Source organism: Hesperophylax consimilis, chromosome 7 (genome assembly GCF_061612785.1).
Source record: "Hesperophylax consimilis isolate HC1 chromosome 7, BYU_Hcon_1.0, whole genome shotgun sequence".
NCBI lineage: Eukaryota > Metazoa > Arthropoda > Insecta > Trichoptera > Limnephilidae > Hesperophylax > Hesperophylax consimilis.
The window spans coordinates 27153217-27169926 of NC_142842.1; the positions used below are offsets into that span (position 1 = coordinate 27153217).

General features: G+C 35.3%; 1 protein-coding gene across 1 annotated transcript; it reads right to left on the bottom strand.

Moving 5' to 3' along the window:
* Positions 1 to 216: 216 nt before the first annotated feature.
* LOC149422579 (adhesion G protein-coupled receptor G6-like) lies at positions 217 to 14685 on the bottom strand. The gene is made up of 6 exons (XM_089633590.1): positions 14622 to 14685; positions 13190 to 13323; positions 12480 to 12816; positions 10677 to 11312; positions 3645 to 3696; positions 217 to 283 (listed from the first exon to the last, which is right to left on the bottom strand). The coding sequence occupies exons 2-6, from the start codon at positions 13304 to 13306 to the stop codon at positions 217 to 219; spliced, it is 1209 nt and encodes a 402-aa protein (XP_089489716.1). The 5' UTR covers positions 13307 to 13323; positions 14622 to 14685.
* Between the last annotated feature and the right edge of the window lie 2025 nt (positions 14686 to 16710).

Genomic DNA, 16710 nt, shown 5'->3' on the forward strand with positions numbered 1-16710 from the left:
AGTATCAAATTAGAAAGTCAAACAACAGAAGAAGAGTATTTATTTTGTTCTGTCTGGTTGCATCCGATCGCTTTCTATTCGGGCGGTCATACGCTAGCAAAACTTCTCCTTCGACTGACTGTACACCGCGCCTCGGCGTACATATGAAAAGGTCATTGGCCCGTCTCCCTTTTTCAGCTGATAGATAATCTGATTGACACATTCCCTTTTGAAACATTACTTGGGCGGCAGGGGCTGTAAACTTTGTTTCTGTTGTTCTGTTGCATCCGTCCTTAAGGGTCCTCTGAAATTTAATAAATTATATTAAAAAAACTCACCCAGTTAGCCATCTCCCACTCTCAGCGTGAAGTCTACCTGGTTACACACTAAATAGCTAAATCAGTTTAGTTTTACGGTCTCCTCCCTACCGGCATTCCATCCTCCTTTTAGCGAAATCCTTGCAATTTGTTCAATTTTGGTCCCCTCCCTCCCTACTAATTGTACTTCTCTAATCTCTGTCGGGATTCGAACCCGAGTTTTATGATTTGTTTGATTCTCTGGTTTACGTCTCCGTGGGTAGAACGCCATCTCGCCAATCGTTAATTCCTCCCTAATCCGATCAAATACTTCCTGTCTTTAAATACGTTCACCCTGTTTCAAACGCAATCATTATCATTATTATTTTCATGTTTTTAAGATAAGTAATCTAGTTCGAACTGTATACGAAATCACGCTTAAATCAACACAACTTTAAAACACAATCGCAATCGCACAACACCTAGCGCCCCTGAGGTGGTTTTTTCACAAAACGGCGCTCTACAAATTATCCAATTTTCTATCCTCACTGAGTACAACCACTTTCACTTCACACAAACACCGATTCAATAATATTTCACTTTAATTTAGTATTTCACAATTTCTTAACACCATCTGAATTCACTAACCGAACGTAATTTCACACATTATTTTAAATCACCAATCATTCTAATTCATTTCTCGGAGCTCTCTTCCTCTCCAAATTCAAAACCCGACTGTCCCGCAATCTCTGCTCCCTACCCGTGGGAACGCGTTTACGGCCTGCCTGTCAATAAATCTTCTCATAGTCTAAACAAAAAAAATTTTGGAGTACGTTTGTCTCGTTTATTTTATGTGAGTATTCGAATCATCACAAGCTATTACAATAATTTTTAATTTATCCTTATCTATAAGTTGTTTTGGAAATTTGGAAAAGTAGCTTTATAACACCTATTTTTAAAAAAGGAGATAAATTTCAAATTGAAAATTATAGACCTAAATGTATTATGTCATCACTACCTAAACTTCTTAAGTAAAATAATGCATCAAATTAAACCAATTATATCAACATTTCAACATGGTTTTATGCCAGACAGATCTACGTCATCTAACTTATTGCTTTACGAAAATTTTATTTCTAATGCACTGTCTAAGGGTCTTCAAGTTGATACAATTTATACTGACTTTAGCAAAACCTTTGATACTGTTTCTCATCGCGTTTTAATGGAAAAATTAGAACACTTGGGAATAAGCGGCAACTTTCTCGAATGGCTTAGAAGTTACTTATCATACAGAAAATTATCTGTAAAAATTACCTCCACATTTTCTTACACTTTTTTGCCTTAAGTGGGGTCCCCCAAGGTTCCCACCTAGGACCAATTTTTTTTCCTACTATTTATTAATGACATTTCACTAATTTTCGATAATATTCACTTTCTTCTATTCGCCGACGATCTAAAGATGTTTAAATCGATTGGTAATTCTTCTGATTGTTTAACTCTACAAATGAACTTAAATAAACTTTATGAATGGTGCATCGTAAACAAATTACATCTTATCAACAAATGCCAAACGATCAGTTTCCATAGATCTAAAACCTCTTTATTATTCGACTACTCAATTAAAAATGCCAATCTAAAAAAAGTGTCTTTGAATTCAATGACCTTGGAGTTATTTTTGACTCCAAATTACGCTTCTTGAATCTCATTTATAGCATTACCAGTAAGGGATTACAAATGCTTGGATTTATTCTCAGAATCGCAAAAGACTTTAATAACATGATCTGGGCAACAAGTATGGGGATGCTATTGATTTATTTATTGACTCCATATATAGAATTAAGCATAATCTACACCAACACTTTGTTGATTCCTACAAATTAGAGTAGCGTTTGTTTATTAGTTTTAATGATTTGTCTTATATGTAGTGTTGTTGTAATTTCTTTTTTACTTTATATTACTCTTACGTTTTACTAATATTGCTTCATATGTTTTAATATTTTCTCATTATACTTGTAATACATATATGTTAATATATATTAATATATTTTTTTACATATTTATTATGAATATTCAATTTACAAAAACCATTAAAATTTTATGAATATTCAATTTACAAAAAACCAAAAAATAAAAAAAAATAAAATTAAAACTTATAAAAAATAAAAAACTTCAACAACATATAAATACTTGTCACGCCTATACATAACCACGTAAACACCTCAGCACAGGTTCTCCTAGTGAGGTGTTCACGAAACATACAATATTACTCACATACATGATGATAGCACCGTTCACGAGGGTTATCTTTTTGACAGGCCCCCTTCCACCTATGATGTCCGAACAGCTCGGGAAGTTTTGAAGCAAAAAATTGACCACAACTTCGAGATGGTTCGTGCCTGGGGTAAGGCCAACTTGGTCAGTTTCAACGTCTCAAAAACCCAAGCGTGTCTGATTTCGGCAAAGAGGGAGATCAATGACTGTCTGGTGCAATTTGATGGGAGCACTCTCCCCAATAAAGACTCCATTGAAATGCTTGGAGTCACTATATCAGACCAGCTCAAGTATCGGGGATCCATAGAAGCCCGAGTAAATCAGGCCTCCAAAAAGTTGGGCGTCTTGTACAGGGCTAGGAGATTCTTCAGCAGTGACCAGCTGCTGACCCTGTACAAGTCTCAAGTCCGCCCAACTATTGAATTTGGGAGCCACCTTTGGGCTGGTGCCCCAAAATACTTGATAAACCTGCTTGAATCTGTGCAAAGGAGAGCGATCCGTCTGATTGACAATCCGTTGTTAACAGACCGATTGCCTTCTCTAATGCATAGACGCAATGTAGGCATGCTGTGTCTGTTCTACAGGTATTTCAATGGAGCCTGCTCCAAAGAGCTAGCAGCATTGATTCCTGATGCACCGGTGCACGTGCGCGAAACTCGACGGACACGAACTGAACGCCCGTTCACGGTTGACGTTGGCTTCATGAGAACGGGCCGTTTTTACGACTCGTTTTTGTGTAAGTCGGCTCGTATGTGGAACGAGCTACCGGCATTTGTTTTTCCTCCCTCCTATAATCCGAGCCTCTTCAAGGCCCACATTAACAAATCCCTTCCTACAGCCCTACCTTATTCTGCCTCACAACGCCGCCCAACCGGGTGGTGACATAGTTCCCCTGTCTGTACACTGCACAGACAGGGGATTACATTACATTACAGGGCATGACAGACTCAACGGTGAAATAGTGAAGCATGTCTGGGTCCACGCTAAAGAGGAGCTCTTTCAAGTGATGGAATCGTGCTTGAGAAGAGGAATTTTCCCTTCTGAATGGAAGAGGGGCGTGCTCAGGATTATACCTAAAGGGAACGGCAAACCACTCACCGATGTAAAGGCTTATCGCCCGATAACCTTGCTCCCAGTCCTCGGTAAGATCCTGGAATTACTTATTCGGCAGCGTCTTCGCAGTACACTATCACCGCCCAGTGAACTTCAATTTGGTTTCGTCCCGGGTAAATCCACTGTGCACGCCATTTCGTTTGCGCTTAACTGGGTGAAGGTCTGCACAAAGAGGTATGTTGTAGCAATCTTCTTAGATATAACTGGTGCCTTCGACTTCGCGTGGTGGGACATGATACGCACAAAGGTTAAAAGTAGGAATTGTCCAAAACGCCTGTTTAAATCGGTTGACAACTACCTATCGGGACGAACTGTCTCGATATCCCATGGTGATTTTACTATAGAACGCGAAGTAAATATGGGCTGTCCCCAGGGCTCCGTTCTGGGACCTGAATTTTGGAATATTGACTTTGACGACTCCTCTAGGTTACCCTTGCCTGAAGGATGTATCATGATCGACTACGCGGATGATTAAATGTATCTTGTCTCGGGGAACAGCAGAAAGGAAATTGAAGAAAAGGCTGGTGATGGTTTGAACACCCTCTTTAAATGGGGGGAGAGGAATAAGATGACCTTCGCTCCCCACAAGACAAAAGGTCTCCTGATGAAGGGCTCTCTCAGTAGAACAAGAAACCCTACCATCCGGATGGGAGACACCAACATCAAATTTGCAGACACGGTCAAGTACCTAGGTGTAACACTCGATCGATCGTCCTCATTTCTGGCTCATGTTAAAGATGTTTCAAGCAAGGCTCAGGCGCTGTTCCTAAAGCTGAGGAGACTCTCCACCGCTGAATGGGGACTACGCAGTCCGGCACTACGTGCTCTGTACAGGGGCGTATACGTTGCGCAAGTTTCGTATGTTGCCTCTGTTTGGGAGCACCGCCTGGATAACTGCCTTATACTCCTTGCTCTTACTAGGGGCCAGCGAACTTCTTTGCTGGCACTATCTGGCGCATACCGTACTGTTGCTTCGGACGCTTTGCCAGTTTTGGCCGGCATTTTGCCAATCGATCTGAAGATTAGGGAAGTCTTAACCAAGCAGAGACTTTCCAGAGGATCCCCGGCAACCCATCTTGGTGTCGTTCTGACACCAGGTGGACCGGGAACTCTCCCTGGACTGCTTCGGACGATGAGGGACCTTTCGCTTAAAGAGTGGCAGGTCCGTTGGGATAGGTCGAGCATGGGAAGATGGACCTTTTCCTTCTTCCCATCAGTTAAACTCCGAATGGAAGGGGCCTTCCTCAAACTGGACCATCACATGACGCAGCTCCTCTCAGGACATGGGGAATTCAGGGGGAGGCTTCACAGCCTTGCCCTGTCTACCCATCCCAATTGCGCTTGTGGCAATACTTACCAGTCGGCCGAGCACATTCTGTGGCACTGTGAGATCTTGAAGGATGCCAGAGACGAAATGATAGACGGTCTGAATGTCCCCATTAGACCGGTGTGGAACACCGATCTTGTTTCTAACAGAGTTAATTTCGAATGTCTGAGGAAGTTTACTAGGATCTGGGTTGAGAGATGGTCTGAGCTTAGAGTCGCTGACTAGCGTGATAACTGAGAACCCCTGGTGTATTGCTCCTGCTCCATGACTAATTCTTTTACAAATCTCCGATTATTGTTTATGCTATTCTGTTCTTCTTATTTTTATAATTTTTCTTTCCTTACTGTACCAGCTGCTGCAGATGATTTTTCTTTCGCTTACATTTCTTTTAAATAACTTGTCTCTTATTTTTCTTCTTATTTTCAGTTTTCTTTTCTTATGTTTTACTTTTTTGTTATCTTATACTTCACATGCTGTCCTCTTTACAGACTATGCAGATTTTATTTTTACACTTTCAACTTTGTTTTTTTTGGCACTTTTGGATTGTTTATTGTTTTCCTTTTCTCTTTTCTTTTCTCTTCTTTTATATGTATTTTTTTTTTCTTTTTTCAGTAACGGCAACGAGTTTACAGGCTAGAACTGAACTCCGTTGTTTGTCTTGTATTGTTTACTTCTCCTCAATAGGGGTTGGACAACGGGCCTCGTCCCCGCATACCTTGCTGGAGCTTCTTTTATTTCCTTTTTTTACCGGGGGACTCCGCCAATCACCTGCGCCACCCCTGAGGAGCGTTGGTGGTCAGAGGGGTGACCGTGCGGATTGGGGTAACCTCCACCCTGCCTCCGACCTCCTGACGCTTCTTTCCCCTAGGTTCTTTAGGGTTTATCCCTCTTTTTCCCATACTTATCTTCAGGGCACCACCGGGTGGTCGGCTAAGGGGTGTGGAAGTCCTGACCTGCACCAGTCACCCCAACCACCACCAATCTCTCAACAGGACTGCCAGACGTGGCTCGGCGAAACTCCCCCGTTACTCTATTATTTCACTTTGTTCTTTTTTGTGCTTACAGGTACTGGAGTGTGGGTTCCCTCCACCAACTATTTGCCTGACACTTGTTACTTGATTGTTTGATGCTCATTGTTCTGTGTTGTCCTTGGATTAATACCTGTAAGCGCTCGCATACCGCTTCCTAACACCGTATGCGGGGACATTGAAGGTCTAGCTTCATTTATATACTTTGTAGAGCCGTTTATTCAAAAATTAGATTCATGCGAGAACTCCGAAGGGGTGACCATAAGTCACCTATACCGGGGTGGGACAGGGCGGGTGTAACCTTCAATGTACACTGCACAGACAGGGACACTCTTGTGAGGTGTCACATAAAAAAAATAAAATAAAAAAAAATACAGTATCACCTTCTCAAACCTACCTTACACACAACATATTATAGTTATAAGTTTGAAATGTATCATATATAAATATAAATAATTTTGTGAAACTGTAAATTATATATAGAAATAAATAAAAAAAAAGTGTGTATTTTTTACCTTCTTTAAAATGGATTACATCTATTTACTGTCAATATCTCCTGTATAATACATATTCTCTTATTGTACTGCATCATGTCTCACTTCTATGTAAAAGCCTTTTTAGGCGTATATATAAATAAATAAATAACATAAAAACTATAAAATTACTATACACGTCTCTGGTTAGAAGTCAGGTTGAATACAATTCAACCATTTGGTGTCCTCATTTCAACTCTCATTGTTTACAAATTGAAAAAATTCAAAATAAATTTTTACGTTTTATTAATTTCAAAATTGGTATTCCTATTATTGAAATCAATTATGTCAATTTACGCAGTAAACTTAACTTATCGAAATTATCTGAAAGGCGAAAAATATTTGATCTCCTTTTATTATATAAAATTGTTCATTCAAGGTTGGACTGCCCTGACACTATAAATTTACTATCTTTACATATACCTCCAATATATACTAGACGGAATATTTTATTCTACAACAATAACTTCGCTACGAATTCTGTGTTAGAAAGAATACATAGGTTGGGCAATGAACTAAGCGATGTCGCTGACATATTTAATTTAAACTTCAATACATTTAAAACCAAATTAGTCCATCACTTTTTAAATGTAAATAATGTATGAGAAAACATCATATTTTATTTCGATTTTCTATTGTTTGTTTTTTTACTGTTGTTAAAAATGAAATTTGTAAAATTATGTACTTAAAAGCCCAATAAGGCATAAATTTTTTTTTAATTTTTTTTTTTTTATAGTGAATACCTCACAAGAGTCCCAACTGCTCCTGTCTGGAGCCAGTGAGACTATGGCATCCCCAATTGGGGGATGTTGTGAGGCTGAAGGTAAGTTGGGAAGGGAAAGAGGAAGGTGGGGAAGTACCTGGCTATTCAGATCTAGTCACTAAACACGGCTAAAGCCATTTGGAGCAACGTTTCAATTCTGAATGGTGGTCTTACACCAGGGCGATACTGGTAGTATCTTCCACTCTGATAAATAAATAAATAAATAAATAATGTGTTTATTATTTTGTCAATGTCCTCTTCCGAGATTGTTTTTACTGTAAATCTGTGTTGTGTCGGTTTTGTATTGATGTATTATCTATTTGATTGTGTTAGTGTGTTTGTGTTATATATTTTACTGTTCGCTAAAGCTTTTCCAACACTTTCATAAGATTTGGTATAGTTTCTGTATTTGTATTGGCTTCTACATTTTTTGAGTTAATATTTAGATGTTCAATAGTATTTTTCTATTATTTTTGTGTGTATGTAACTTCTTTAAATATTTTTCATATTTCCTATGGGTTATTATTTTCTTTTTAAGTTTTTCTCCTAAGTATAATTCCTTAGCTTTCATTGCACAGATGTTTCTATATCTTTTATAGTAATTAAGTGGTTCCATGTCGTACGGTGTGTTTTTGATTTGTTTTTGAATTTTGTCTCGTTTACGAATACAGTTTAATATTCCCTGTGTTATCCATAGTTTATTTTTTTGGCTTTGTGTGTGAGTTTTCCTCGTTTTAACTTGGTGTTATTATTTATTTCTCGTGCTAACATGATATTAAATTTATCCCAGGCATCTTCGACTTTCACTATTTAGTATATTGTACTCCAGTCTATTTTTTTTCAAGCTTGAGTAGCTAATTATTTTTTTGTGAATATTTTATGTTGGTTAGGTTAGGTTAGGTTAGGTTGTGTTTTCGGTGTCTATTGCTATCATATTCATCTGTAATAGCACTTTCAAGTACTACGGTTTTGGTTTTTAGTTTTGTTTTGATCATTATATGATCTATACAACTGTTTGTGTTTTGTGTGACTCGTGTTGGAACATTTTGTAAATTGGAATTTGGAATGAGAGGTTATATTTTTTACATATAAGGATTTTATATTAAGAACTTTGAAGTATTTCAATAAACACTTCGTGGGGTGTATATAATGTGTATTATGTTTATTTGTTAACATTTTACATTACAATATACCATTATAAAAGGAAGGGCTTATTTTAAAAATAAGTACGTATATTAAATTAATTAAAATACCTTTGGTCGCAATTTTCTTTTTTTAAATACCTACACGGTATTACATAATACATTAAAAGGCAACAAATGAGTTTTTTCATAAAGTTTATTGTTTTCAATTTGCCTGCAAAATATTTGAAATCTAAGTGCGTTTGCTGTTAAAATGGGTTTTTTAATGAAAAAAAATCTTTTAAAGAAAATGTGAGTGTGCTGAAACTGTCCATATTTTTTAAAAACACCTCATTTTTGCAGCGTAAATCTATTGGGTTTAAAAAAAACACGATAAATAAATAAATTTACGTAACACAACTCTTATAGAAACTATTCATCGAAGTATTATTTTAATACTTTACTTATCAAACAACATATCAAAATGTTAATACTCATGTTAGGCAGCAGTCAAAACATTTCTTAAATAATGTATATAAATGTATAATCTTTAACTAAAAAAAAAATAATAATCATTTAAAAAAAGTTCTACGAGTATTTTTAGTAGATGAGTTTTCGCAGATATATTTGCTTTCAATCGGACCAGCATCTGAAATTCAACCACCTGGATATAATGATGCTTTGTAACCATTAGCGGTTTTTCTAAAGTGCGTTTGTGCGGTGAACTCCCATTAAATAAAATGAGAAAACTTATTTATTTCAAACAAACTTGCATTATAATAATATCAGCACATTATAAACAGTACGCTATCAAAATTCCGCACTTAAAATTGATGTCGAAGAGCTAGCCGGTATTCCCATTTTGTGCATTATAGAATCAGCACAAAACTTTTTATACAAAAAACATCACACCCTGACTGTGTTATCGCAAAATTAACACTATCCTTTTGCGCCGCGAAGCATAATGTTTGATGCCACGCGACCTCCGGAGATGGACGGATGTCGTAGGCCGGCCGGTCTTTGGGCACAATAAGGATGCAAGTTAAATGTTATTTATTACGATAGAAATATTTATTTTCTTGTTCCTGCACTTCTCCAACCATTTGTTTAATGGCATCTGTGAATCTATTAATAAAATGTACTGATTTTAATGTATCTATACTTATATTTTTGTATTTAAGATGCAACTCTTTTTTAGATAAGACGCTATATTCCTTACATTTCGCTATAGTTACTTTTACGGAAATTTCGCAAAATGCCGTACTGTCGCTAGTTATATAAGCTTTCTCCAGTATACGGCGACAAAATAGTAAGTATATTTTGATTATTATATCTTTTCTTCAATTTCTGAACCACCAGTTAAAAATATCAAGAATCGCGACTGGTTGTAACCACTAAGATTTTGGGAAGAACAAGGTTTTCGTGAATTTTTCAATGGTAAAATATTACTATATTTCACAAACTTTGTACATAGGCTTAACGTTATTTCATATCCGACTCTCCGAAACTTGGGCACATATAGAAACACGACCTTCTTCAATGGCTGTTTTATGGCTGGAGGTTTCTACAAAATTTGAACGAGTCTATTGAATTGTTGAAAATTCAGTTCCAGTAGTAAATCCTGCAACTATGTACATGTACAGTCTAATTTTATCTTTCCATAAATTTCGGGTGTTTGTGTTTCCAATCACAAAAAAATAACATAGAACAATGCCCTGTAAAGTTGCTGTAATACAAAATATATATGCTACGACCAAATTGTTTGAAAAGAATCCAAATATCCATATCAAACCAAACTGATAAAATAGAATTATCAGTTGTTTAACGTTCCCAAACATTTGTCCTTTTTTCTTATCGTGCTTCTTTAGTTTCGCCGATTTACGAACTGCATGCATTATGTGAATAAATAAGAAGGTATTAAGAATTACTACTAAAACGGCTGGCAGAACAACTGCTAACCAAAGGCCCATTCCACTGGGATAGCAAAATTTGTGTTGAAAGTCTGTTAATTTGTTTTCAGTATAACTTTCATAACTCGAGCATAACAAAATCGTTATTGGAATAGCTGGAATTAACCACCCAAATAGTGTTGCCATTAGAATACGAACCCTGTCATCAGAAGCACGAGATTTAAATACTTTGACAATAATTTGATAATATACCATCGCTGCCACAAGCATCCAACTAAACACAGAAAGAACTGAATAGTGGAGAGCGATGCCAAATCCGACGCATAAAATTTCACTGCTTTTTTCGAAGTCTAATTCTGCAACTACCAAGAACAAAATGATCATCACCCCAACTGCAGCAGATAAATTTATCCATATTTGATGAACAAAGTCACTTCTCCACCGTTCGAATAAGATAGCTGTAAGAGCAATTATCACGAGACCAATAATAGAAAGGTAGCAACCCAACGTTGATATTATTGTTAATGCATTGTAATGCCCTTCTAGAATGCTTGTTACGTCGGAAGTTGTCAGTATTTGGACAAAATGTGTAAGATGATAGCATCTGCAGATATCCAATGTTCCCAGCCGGTTGGTAAGTAGCTCACATCCCTTTGTGGACCATTCTCCATTCCTTCCTATATTGGTGTCCCAATATGCGCATTCCTTCTTCTCGTCGCCTTTCTGACTGACGAAAGGTCTAAAATATATATCAATGTGGAATTTTCGTCGACCTTCGTCGAAAAATGAAACATTATTAATGGAAACACTCACGACCGGGCTGTTGACCTTTTTAATATTTCCGTGAGTCTGCTGGAAAGCTCGGTCATCTCGGAAGTGGACGAATGAAAGTTGGGCCATTGGATGAGCTTCCATTATTGTCGATACGTTGACAATTATCAAATTTGTTTCATTTACATCAATAATTGTTTCTGGAAAGACAAACATCAATTATTTCAATGAAAAATACGTTTGTTTTTCTTACAAGTATGATTTTCATGGAAAGACTTACAATGCAAAATTTAGCGTTGGTAATGTAGTTTTAGTGATTTGTCTTATATGTAGTATTGTTCTAGTTTCTATATTATTTTATGTTAATGTTACGTGTTTAACTAATACTGTTTTTTATCAGTTTACTATTGTATCATGCTTTAAATTTTTTTCTATAATTTTCGATAGCCCACTAAATATATTCTGTTTTTAAAATCCATGTAAAAGCCTGGCTGGGCGTAAAATCAAATTTAAAAAAAATTCAAAATGCATACCGATGATATGATGCTGCGTTTACTTTTGCGAGCCGATCCAAGAATTATGAAAAAAGAGCGGCGTTTTGCGCCATTTGCTGTTACTTCGTTTCTTTCCCATAATACGAAGCTCGGCTCGCAAATGTATTCGCGGCATAACATTTTTAATATTCGTCATAAAAGTCATCGTTTCATAGTCTAGTCGACTTGAGTTTTAATTCTGGTCGCGCTGTTAACGTACTTTTGTTGTTTTTTCTAAAACTTTCGAAAATGTGATATCATTAAACAGCACCATGCGTTTTTTATATCTAATGCCTTAAAAAATTAATAAAGGGCCACCAATCAAGCAAGGCAATAGATTAGAAAAAAAAGAAAAGAAAAAGCAAAGCTCAATGACTCGGTCGAGTAAGTTCCCCCTTCTGCATACTAAGCTCTAAAAAAAGACACACATCCCCGGGTTACGAATAACCAGACAGTATTTGAAAACCTCATATTACCATCGTGGTTCTAATGTTGTATCCCGCCGAGGAATCGAACTCAGCCGCTAACCGGTCAAAAAATTTTTTTTTGAGAACTCGTCGTAAATTTGGATTATTTTTCAAATTCCTTTCGATTTTGCTAAAGAATTTTTCGATTTTTGGGGCCTAATGTTACATTCTCGCTTTTCTTAAATTAAAAAGTGCTAAAAAAAGCAAATTCTACACAGGCCTAGTGTAATTATCTAAACTGACCTTGGCCTATTAGAAGCGAAACACAGATGATTTAACATTATTTTTTTAACCCTGATTCAATATTTAAGCTAGATCAGTTTGGATATGGCAATCATTGACTGATCAATAATATTTATGATATCACCTGGAGTCAATAAGTGCATCGATGAACCTTCAAATTCTGGTGAACTTGAATTTACTTTGATTCCTATGATTGAAACATTATTGGTACTTCCCGCCACCATTACATCCACATTTGATCTTTTGACGGTAAGTTGGACTTGATCCTTGGGCAAGTGTACTTGGTCGAGAACTAAATCCAGTTCTTTCAGGACTCTCGAGGGTATTTCAACTTCTTCTTTAAGTTTTAGGACTTTATTGATTTCATCGACTGCAATCGTCAGACTGGACACGTAAACAGGACCATCAAAAATAATACCTTTCATGGTATTCATAGTTTCGTTTATCTGGATTTCAGGACTCTGAAATAATAAAAAAAAAGAGTTCGTGAAAAATTACACCCAAAAAACATTATGTTGACCGTTTTCAGTAATCCCTTCCTTCGTCAAGACCAAATTTAATAATAATGTGACAAATGCAGGATTTCTTTATAGTACAGGACGAAGGAAGAGCTCCGTGATTTCCGATTTACAGAAATAGCGAAGATTTCAAAACATAGTATGTGGTACAATTTACATTTAATTTACACAATTTAGCCTCCGTATCAGAGACGAGATGGTATACCCATAACCATTTTTTTGACATAATATTTAAAGGAGTAAGAACTCATACATTATAGAAGATATTGATATATCATTTGGCGTAACCTTTGTTTGAGTTTAGTTTATTACTTACAGGACAATTTTCGTTAGAGAAATCTGATATATTCCAATAGCTTCCAACACCGAAATCGCCCTCACATCTCAGTATTTTGCATTCGTCAAGATCGGTATTATTGATGTTGGCGTTCATGATTATTTTCGTCTCACCTAAAAAATATAATATGTAATTGAATCTCTGTACATTCCTCCCTTAGAGCTACGTTAGCAAGTTCATTAGAATAAAAGGCGAGACGCAGTTTTTTTTTATTTTTATTTGGTACATTGTTTTTTACAATTTATGTTTTCCAGTAATGTAGGCCTCACTGGGTGGCTTGCCCGTGCTGAGGACTTCATTTTACAATATGAAAATAAAATCTGCATATTATTTAAAGAGAAAATAATACATTAAAAAGAAAATAATTCTTTTAAAAAGAAAATAATACATTTAAAATTAAAAATACGAAATATATAATAAGACATTTAAAATTAAAAAATAATACAATGCAAATAATCTTGTGTGTTTGTGAGTGATGTGTGTTTATATTGGTTTTGTTTGTTACGTGTAGGTTTTATTTTTATTTTATGCTATGAAATTTTGGTAATATTGTCTTTTTTGTTCTTTAATCCATTTTGTGATTTTGTGTGTGAATTTATTTTTATTTTCCTCAATTTTAATTTAAAGTTTTACACTGTTGAAAGCTTTTATAGCATGGTATTGGTAGTGTCTTTGTCCAAAGCTTGAATTTATTGTCGGAGTTTTTATGTTTTCTTTGTACGCTTGTCTAACTGGTCTGTTAGTGTTATTTTGTGTATGTTAAATTTATTTTTTTTGTCAAAAATGTAGTTTAGTAGTGTTTTAACGTATAATTGGCGTATATCTAGTACGTCACAGCTGTTGAATATTTGGTCTGTATTGGTCAGTCTATGTTTTTTTAGTATTATCTTTAAGATCGTTTTCTGTGGGGTTTAATATTAATTTAATTTTAATTTTAATTATTTTAATGATTTTTTATTTTTTTTCAGTTAATAATACATTATTGTTTGTTTGTTCGTTCCATTTCCGTTTCAACATGGAAGCCGTTTTAATGTTCCACTAAAGATTATATTTTAGAATTTGAAAGCTTTGTGTTTATTTAAGCTTTCTTGTTAGCATTTTTTCAATAATTATATACCTACCTTCCTGAAGAAAGTTTGAAAAAGATCGGTCAATAAGAAAGTTAGGTTTCTTAGAACATAATGTATTTTTCCTTATTGAAGTAAATGTTATATTAAATATATGGTTTATTATCAAGCTGGTATGTATTTAAGTATCTGCTTATAAGTCTTATGATTTCAGAGGAAATTTTGGTTTTTAATTTATTAAATAAGAGAACTGTTCACAGAAATATTAGTACTTGTACATATTATACACAATCTTAAATTAAATTAATACAAGCCAAAACAAAAACACTAGTATATCATCTCACCTGTATTCAATCGTGGAATGCTTCCATTTGGTTCACAAAATAATATTGATCTAGATTCAATGAAGTAAGAGAAATATTGGATTTCATGTAGCATATTCTTTGTGACTCCATGAAAAATTATCTTGTCACTATAAAAACGAGATACTGAACAATTATTTTTCAAATCATAATATACTGGCGGTATTTCGATTCCTTTTGCATAGGGAGGGTAAAACTTGTATAAATTGGTGATATTCTTAAATGTATACACCATTTGGTCTATTTCTACTATAATAACTGAAAGAGATTCGTAGTGTTGTTTATTCTTTATGAATAAAATCCGCTCGGATTCATTGGGAACGTATTTTCTTGTATTTACAGAAAGGCACCAGTAGTATCCGTCAAACTTTCCTTTGACCTCAAATTCTGAATCAGAAATTCTCCTCGAAATATCAACCTCTTCTGGAAACAATACATTGGAGTCCGTAAAACAGGTTACATCTGACTCTATCGATACGTTCAGGTTCGTTTTGAAAATCATCACGTCATAACTGCAAATAAATATTATGAATGTAGTTATTTGTATCCTAATTTGGCTAAAATCAAACATTGTGGTTTGTTTAGTTATTTTGGCATATGCGCCCGTGGTTTGATTTTATCTGAAAAACTAGGCTTTGTGTGGTACAACTATAAATTTAGTTTCAGAATTTTTAATGATATTATGATATAAATAATTACGTATTTCAAAATTGGAAAACTTACATAGTTTTAATAAAATTGATGGTCAGCTCGGAAAGCACTTGCAATGGATCCTGGCCAGGCTTCAAAACACACAATCGCGGGAACTTTAAATCACAATTGGTTGGCATCAGCTTATGAGTTTCGATATCTACAGTTGCGCACATTTTCTCGTCAGGACCGTTTGAAAAATTCGACAAACCAAGGGAAATTTCTGGTTTTCCCATATTCACGTCTCCAATCCGCCAGTTAATAAAGGCTCCATGGGCATACACTCGCTTAAAGTCAGTCCAAAACCTGGTGCCCAAGGAAGTATTGATATCTGTGTAGTTGTCTTTATAGAAATCAATGGGCACTTCATTTCCTGGACATCCTTCGTATTTTTGATAGCTTTTTTCCGGAGGTTTAATTTTATAACAGCTATCGTTACCCGGACTCCAGAGGAAATCACCTTCACATGTTCCTTTTCCATGTACCTCGCGTTTTACTGTTCTTTTCTTTGGTGAGAGTTCGGAATTTTCGATACCAATTACAAATATAATCAAAGTGCTAAAACACAGTATCGTTGTAACGTTTTGAAAATTGAACAAACAGGAAAGTGTGTTTAACTTCATTTTGCCTCTGTCAATAATGCCACACTATGGTAGTATAAATGATCTGTTTGCTGGTATCGTATTTCTGTTTAGGTTATTAACCCGCTTGCAACCAGTGTCATAAACCACAAAACGTTGGGGTTTTATTCTTGTGCGACCAACATAATTATACACTCTATGATATGTAAGATTTATCACTTTTTAATTTATTCGTTGTATAAAAACCTTTTTTTTCAGAATCGACATTGACGAACGTGAATGGGTATATTTACTAAAACCATAATGTTTGTCATCGAAATTCCTCAATAAAGTGCTCAATCGAAAACAGCGATCACGGATGTGGTGGGGTTATTTTATCATTGTGAAACACTCGATGCGTCAAAAGTTTAACCATTTCCTTAAATGAAAATTGTAATAATTATATACTTTTATTTCTTAGCACGCCACTCAGAGTTGTGGTTTCTGGTAATAAAAACGCAGAATAGAATCAATCGATGGGTCAAAAGTTTAACCTTCTGCTTAAATGAAAATTGATGAAATCAAAATAATTATGTACTTTTATCTCGATAAAAATTTAATGCGTGTACGCGGTAACTATACACCGAGATATTTTTAAATACGAATGAACAACTATAGAAGTGCAAATAAATATCAAACAATTATTGAACATTGATGGAACGGCATGAATATGTAGTTTTAAAAGTAAAATTGATTTCATACATTTGATTTTGCCATTTTGACAGCCTAATGATTTATTTGCTAGTTGGGAATGTGTATTG

What these genes read in the sequence shown, in the direction of transcription:
- LOC149422579 (XM_089633590.1), bottom strand. Translation starts at nt 13,306, where the DNA reads ATGAACGCCAACATCAATAATACCGATCTTGACGAATGCAAAATACTG. An exon ending in TCTCTAACGAAAATTGTCCT is followed by an intron (nt 12,817 to 13,189) that starts GTAAGTAATAAA and finishes TTATTATTTCAG; the next exon opens with AGTCCTGAAATCCAGATAAA. An exon ending in ATTAGACTTCGAAAAAAGCA is followed by an intron (nt 3,697 to 10,676) that starts GTGAAATTTTAT and finishes AAGTAATTCCAG; the next exon opens with GATCTTACCGAGGACTGGGA.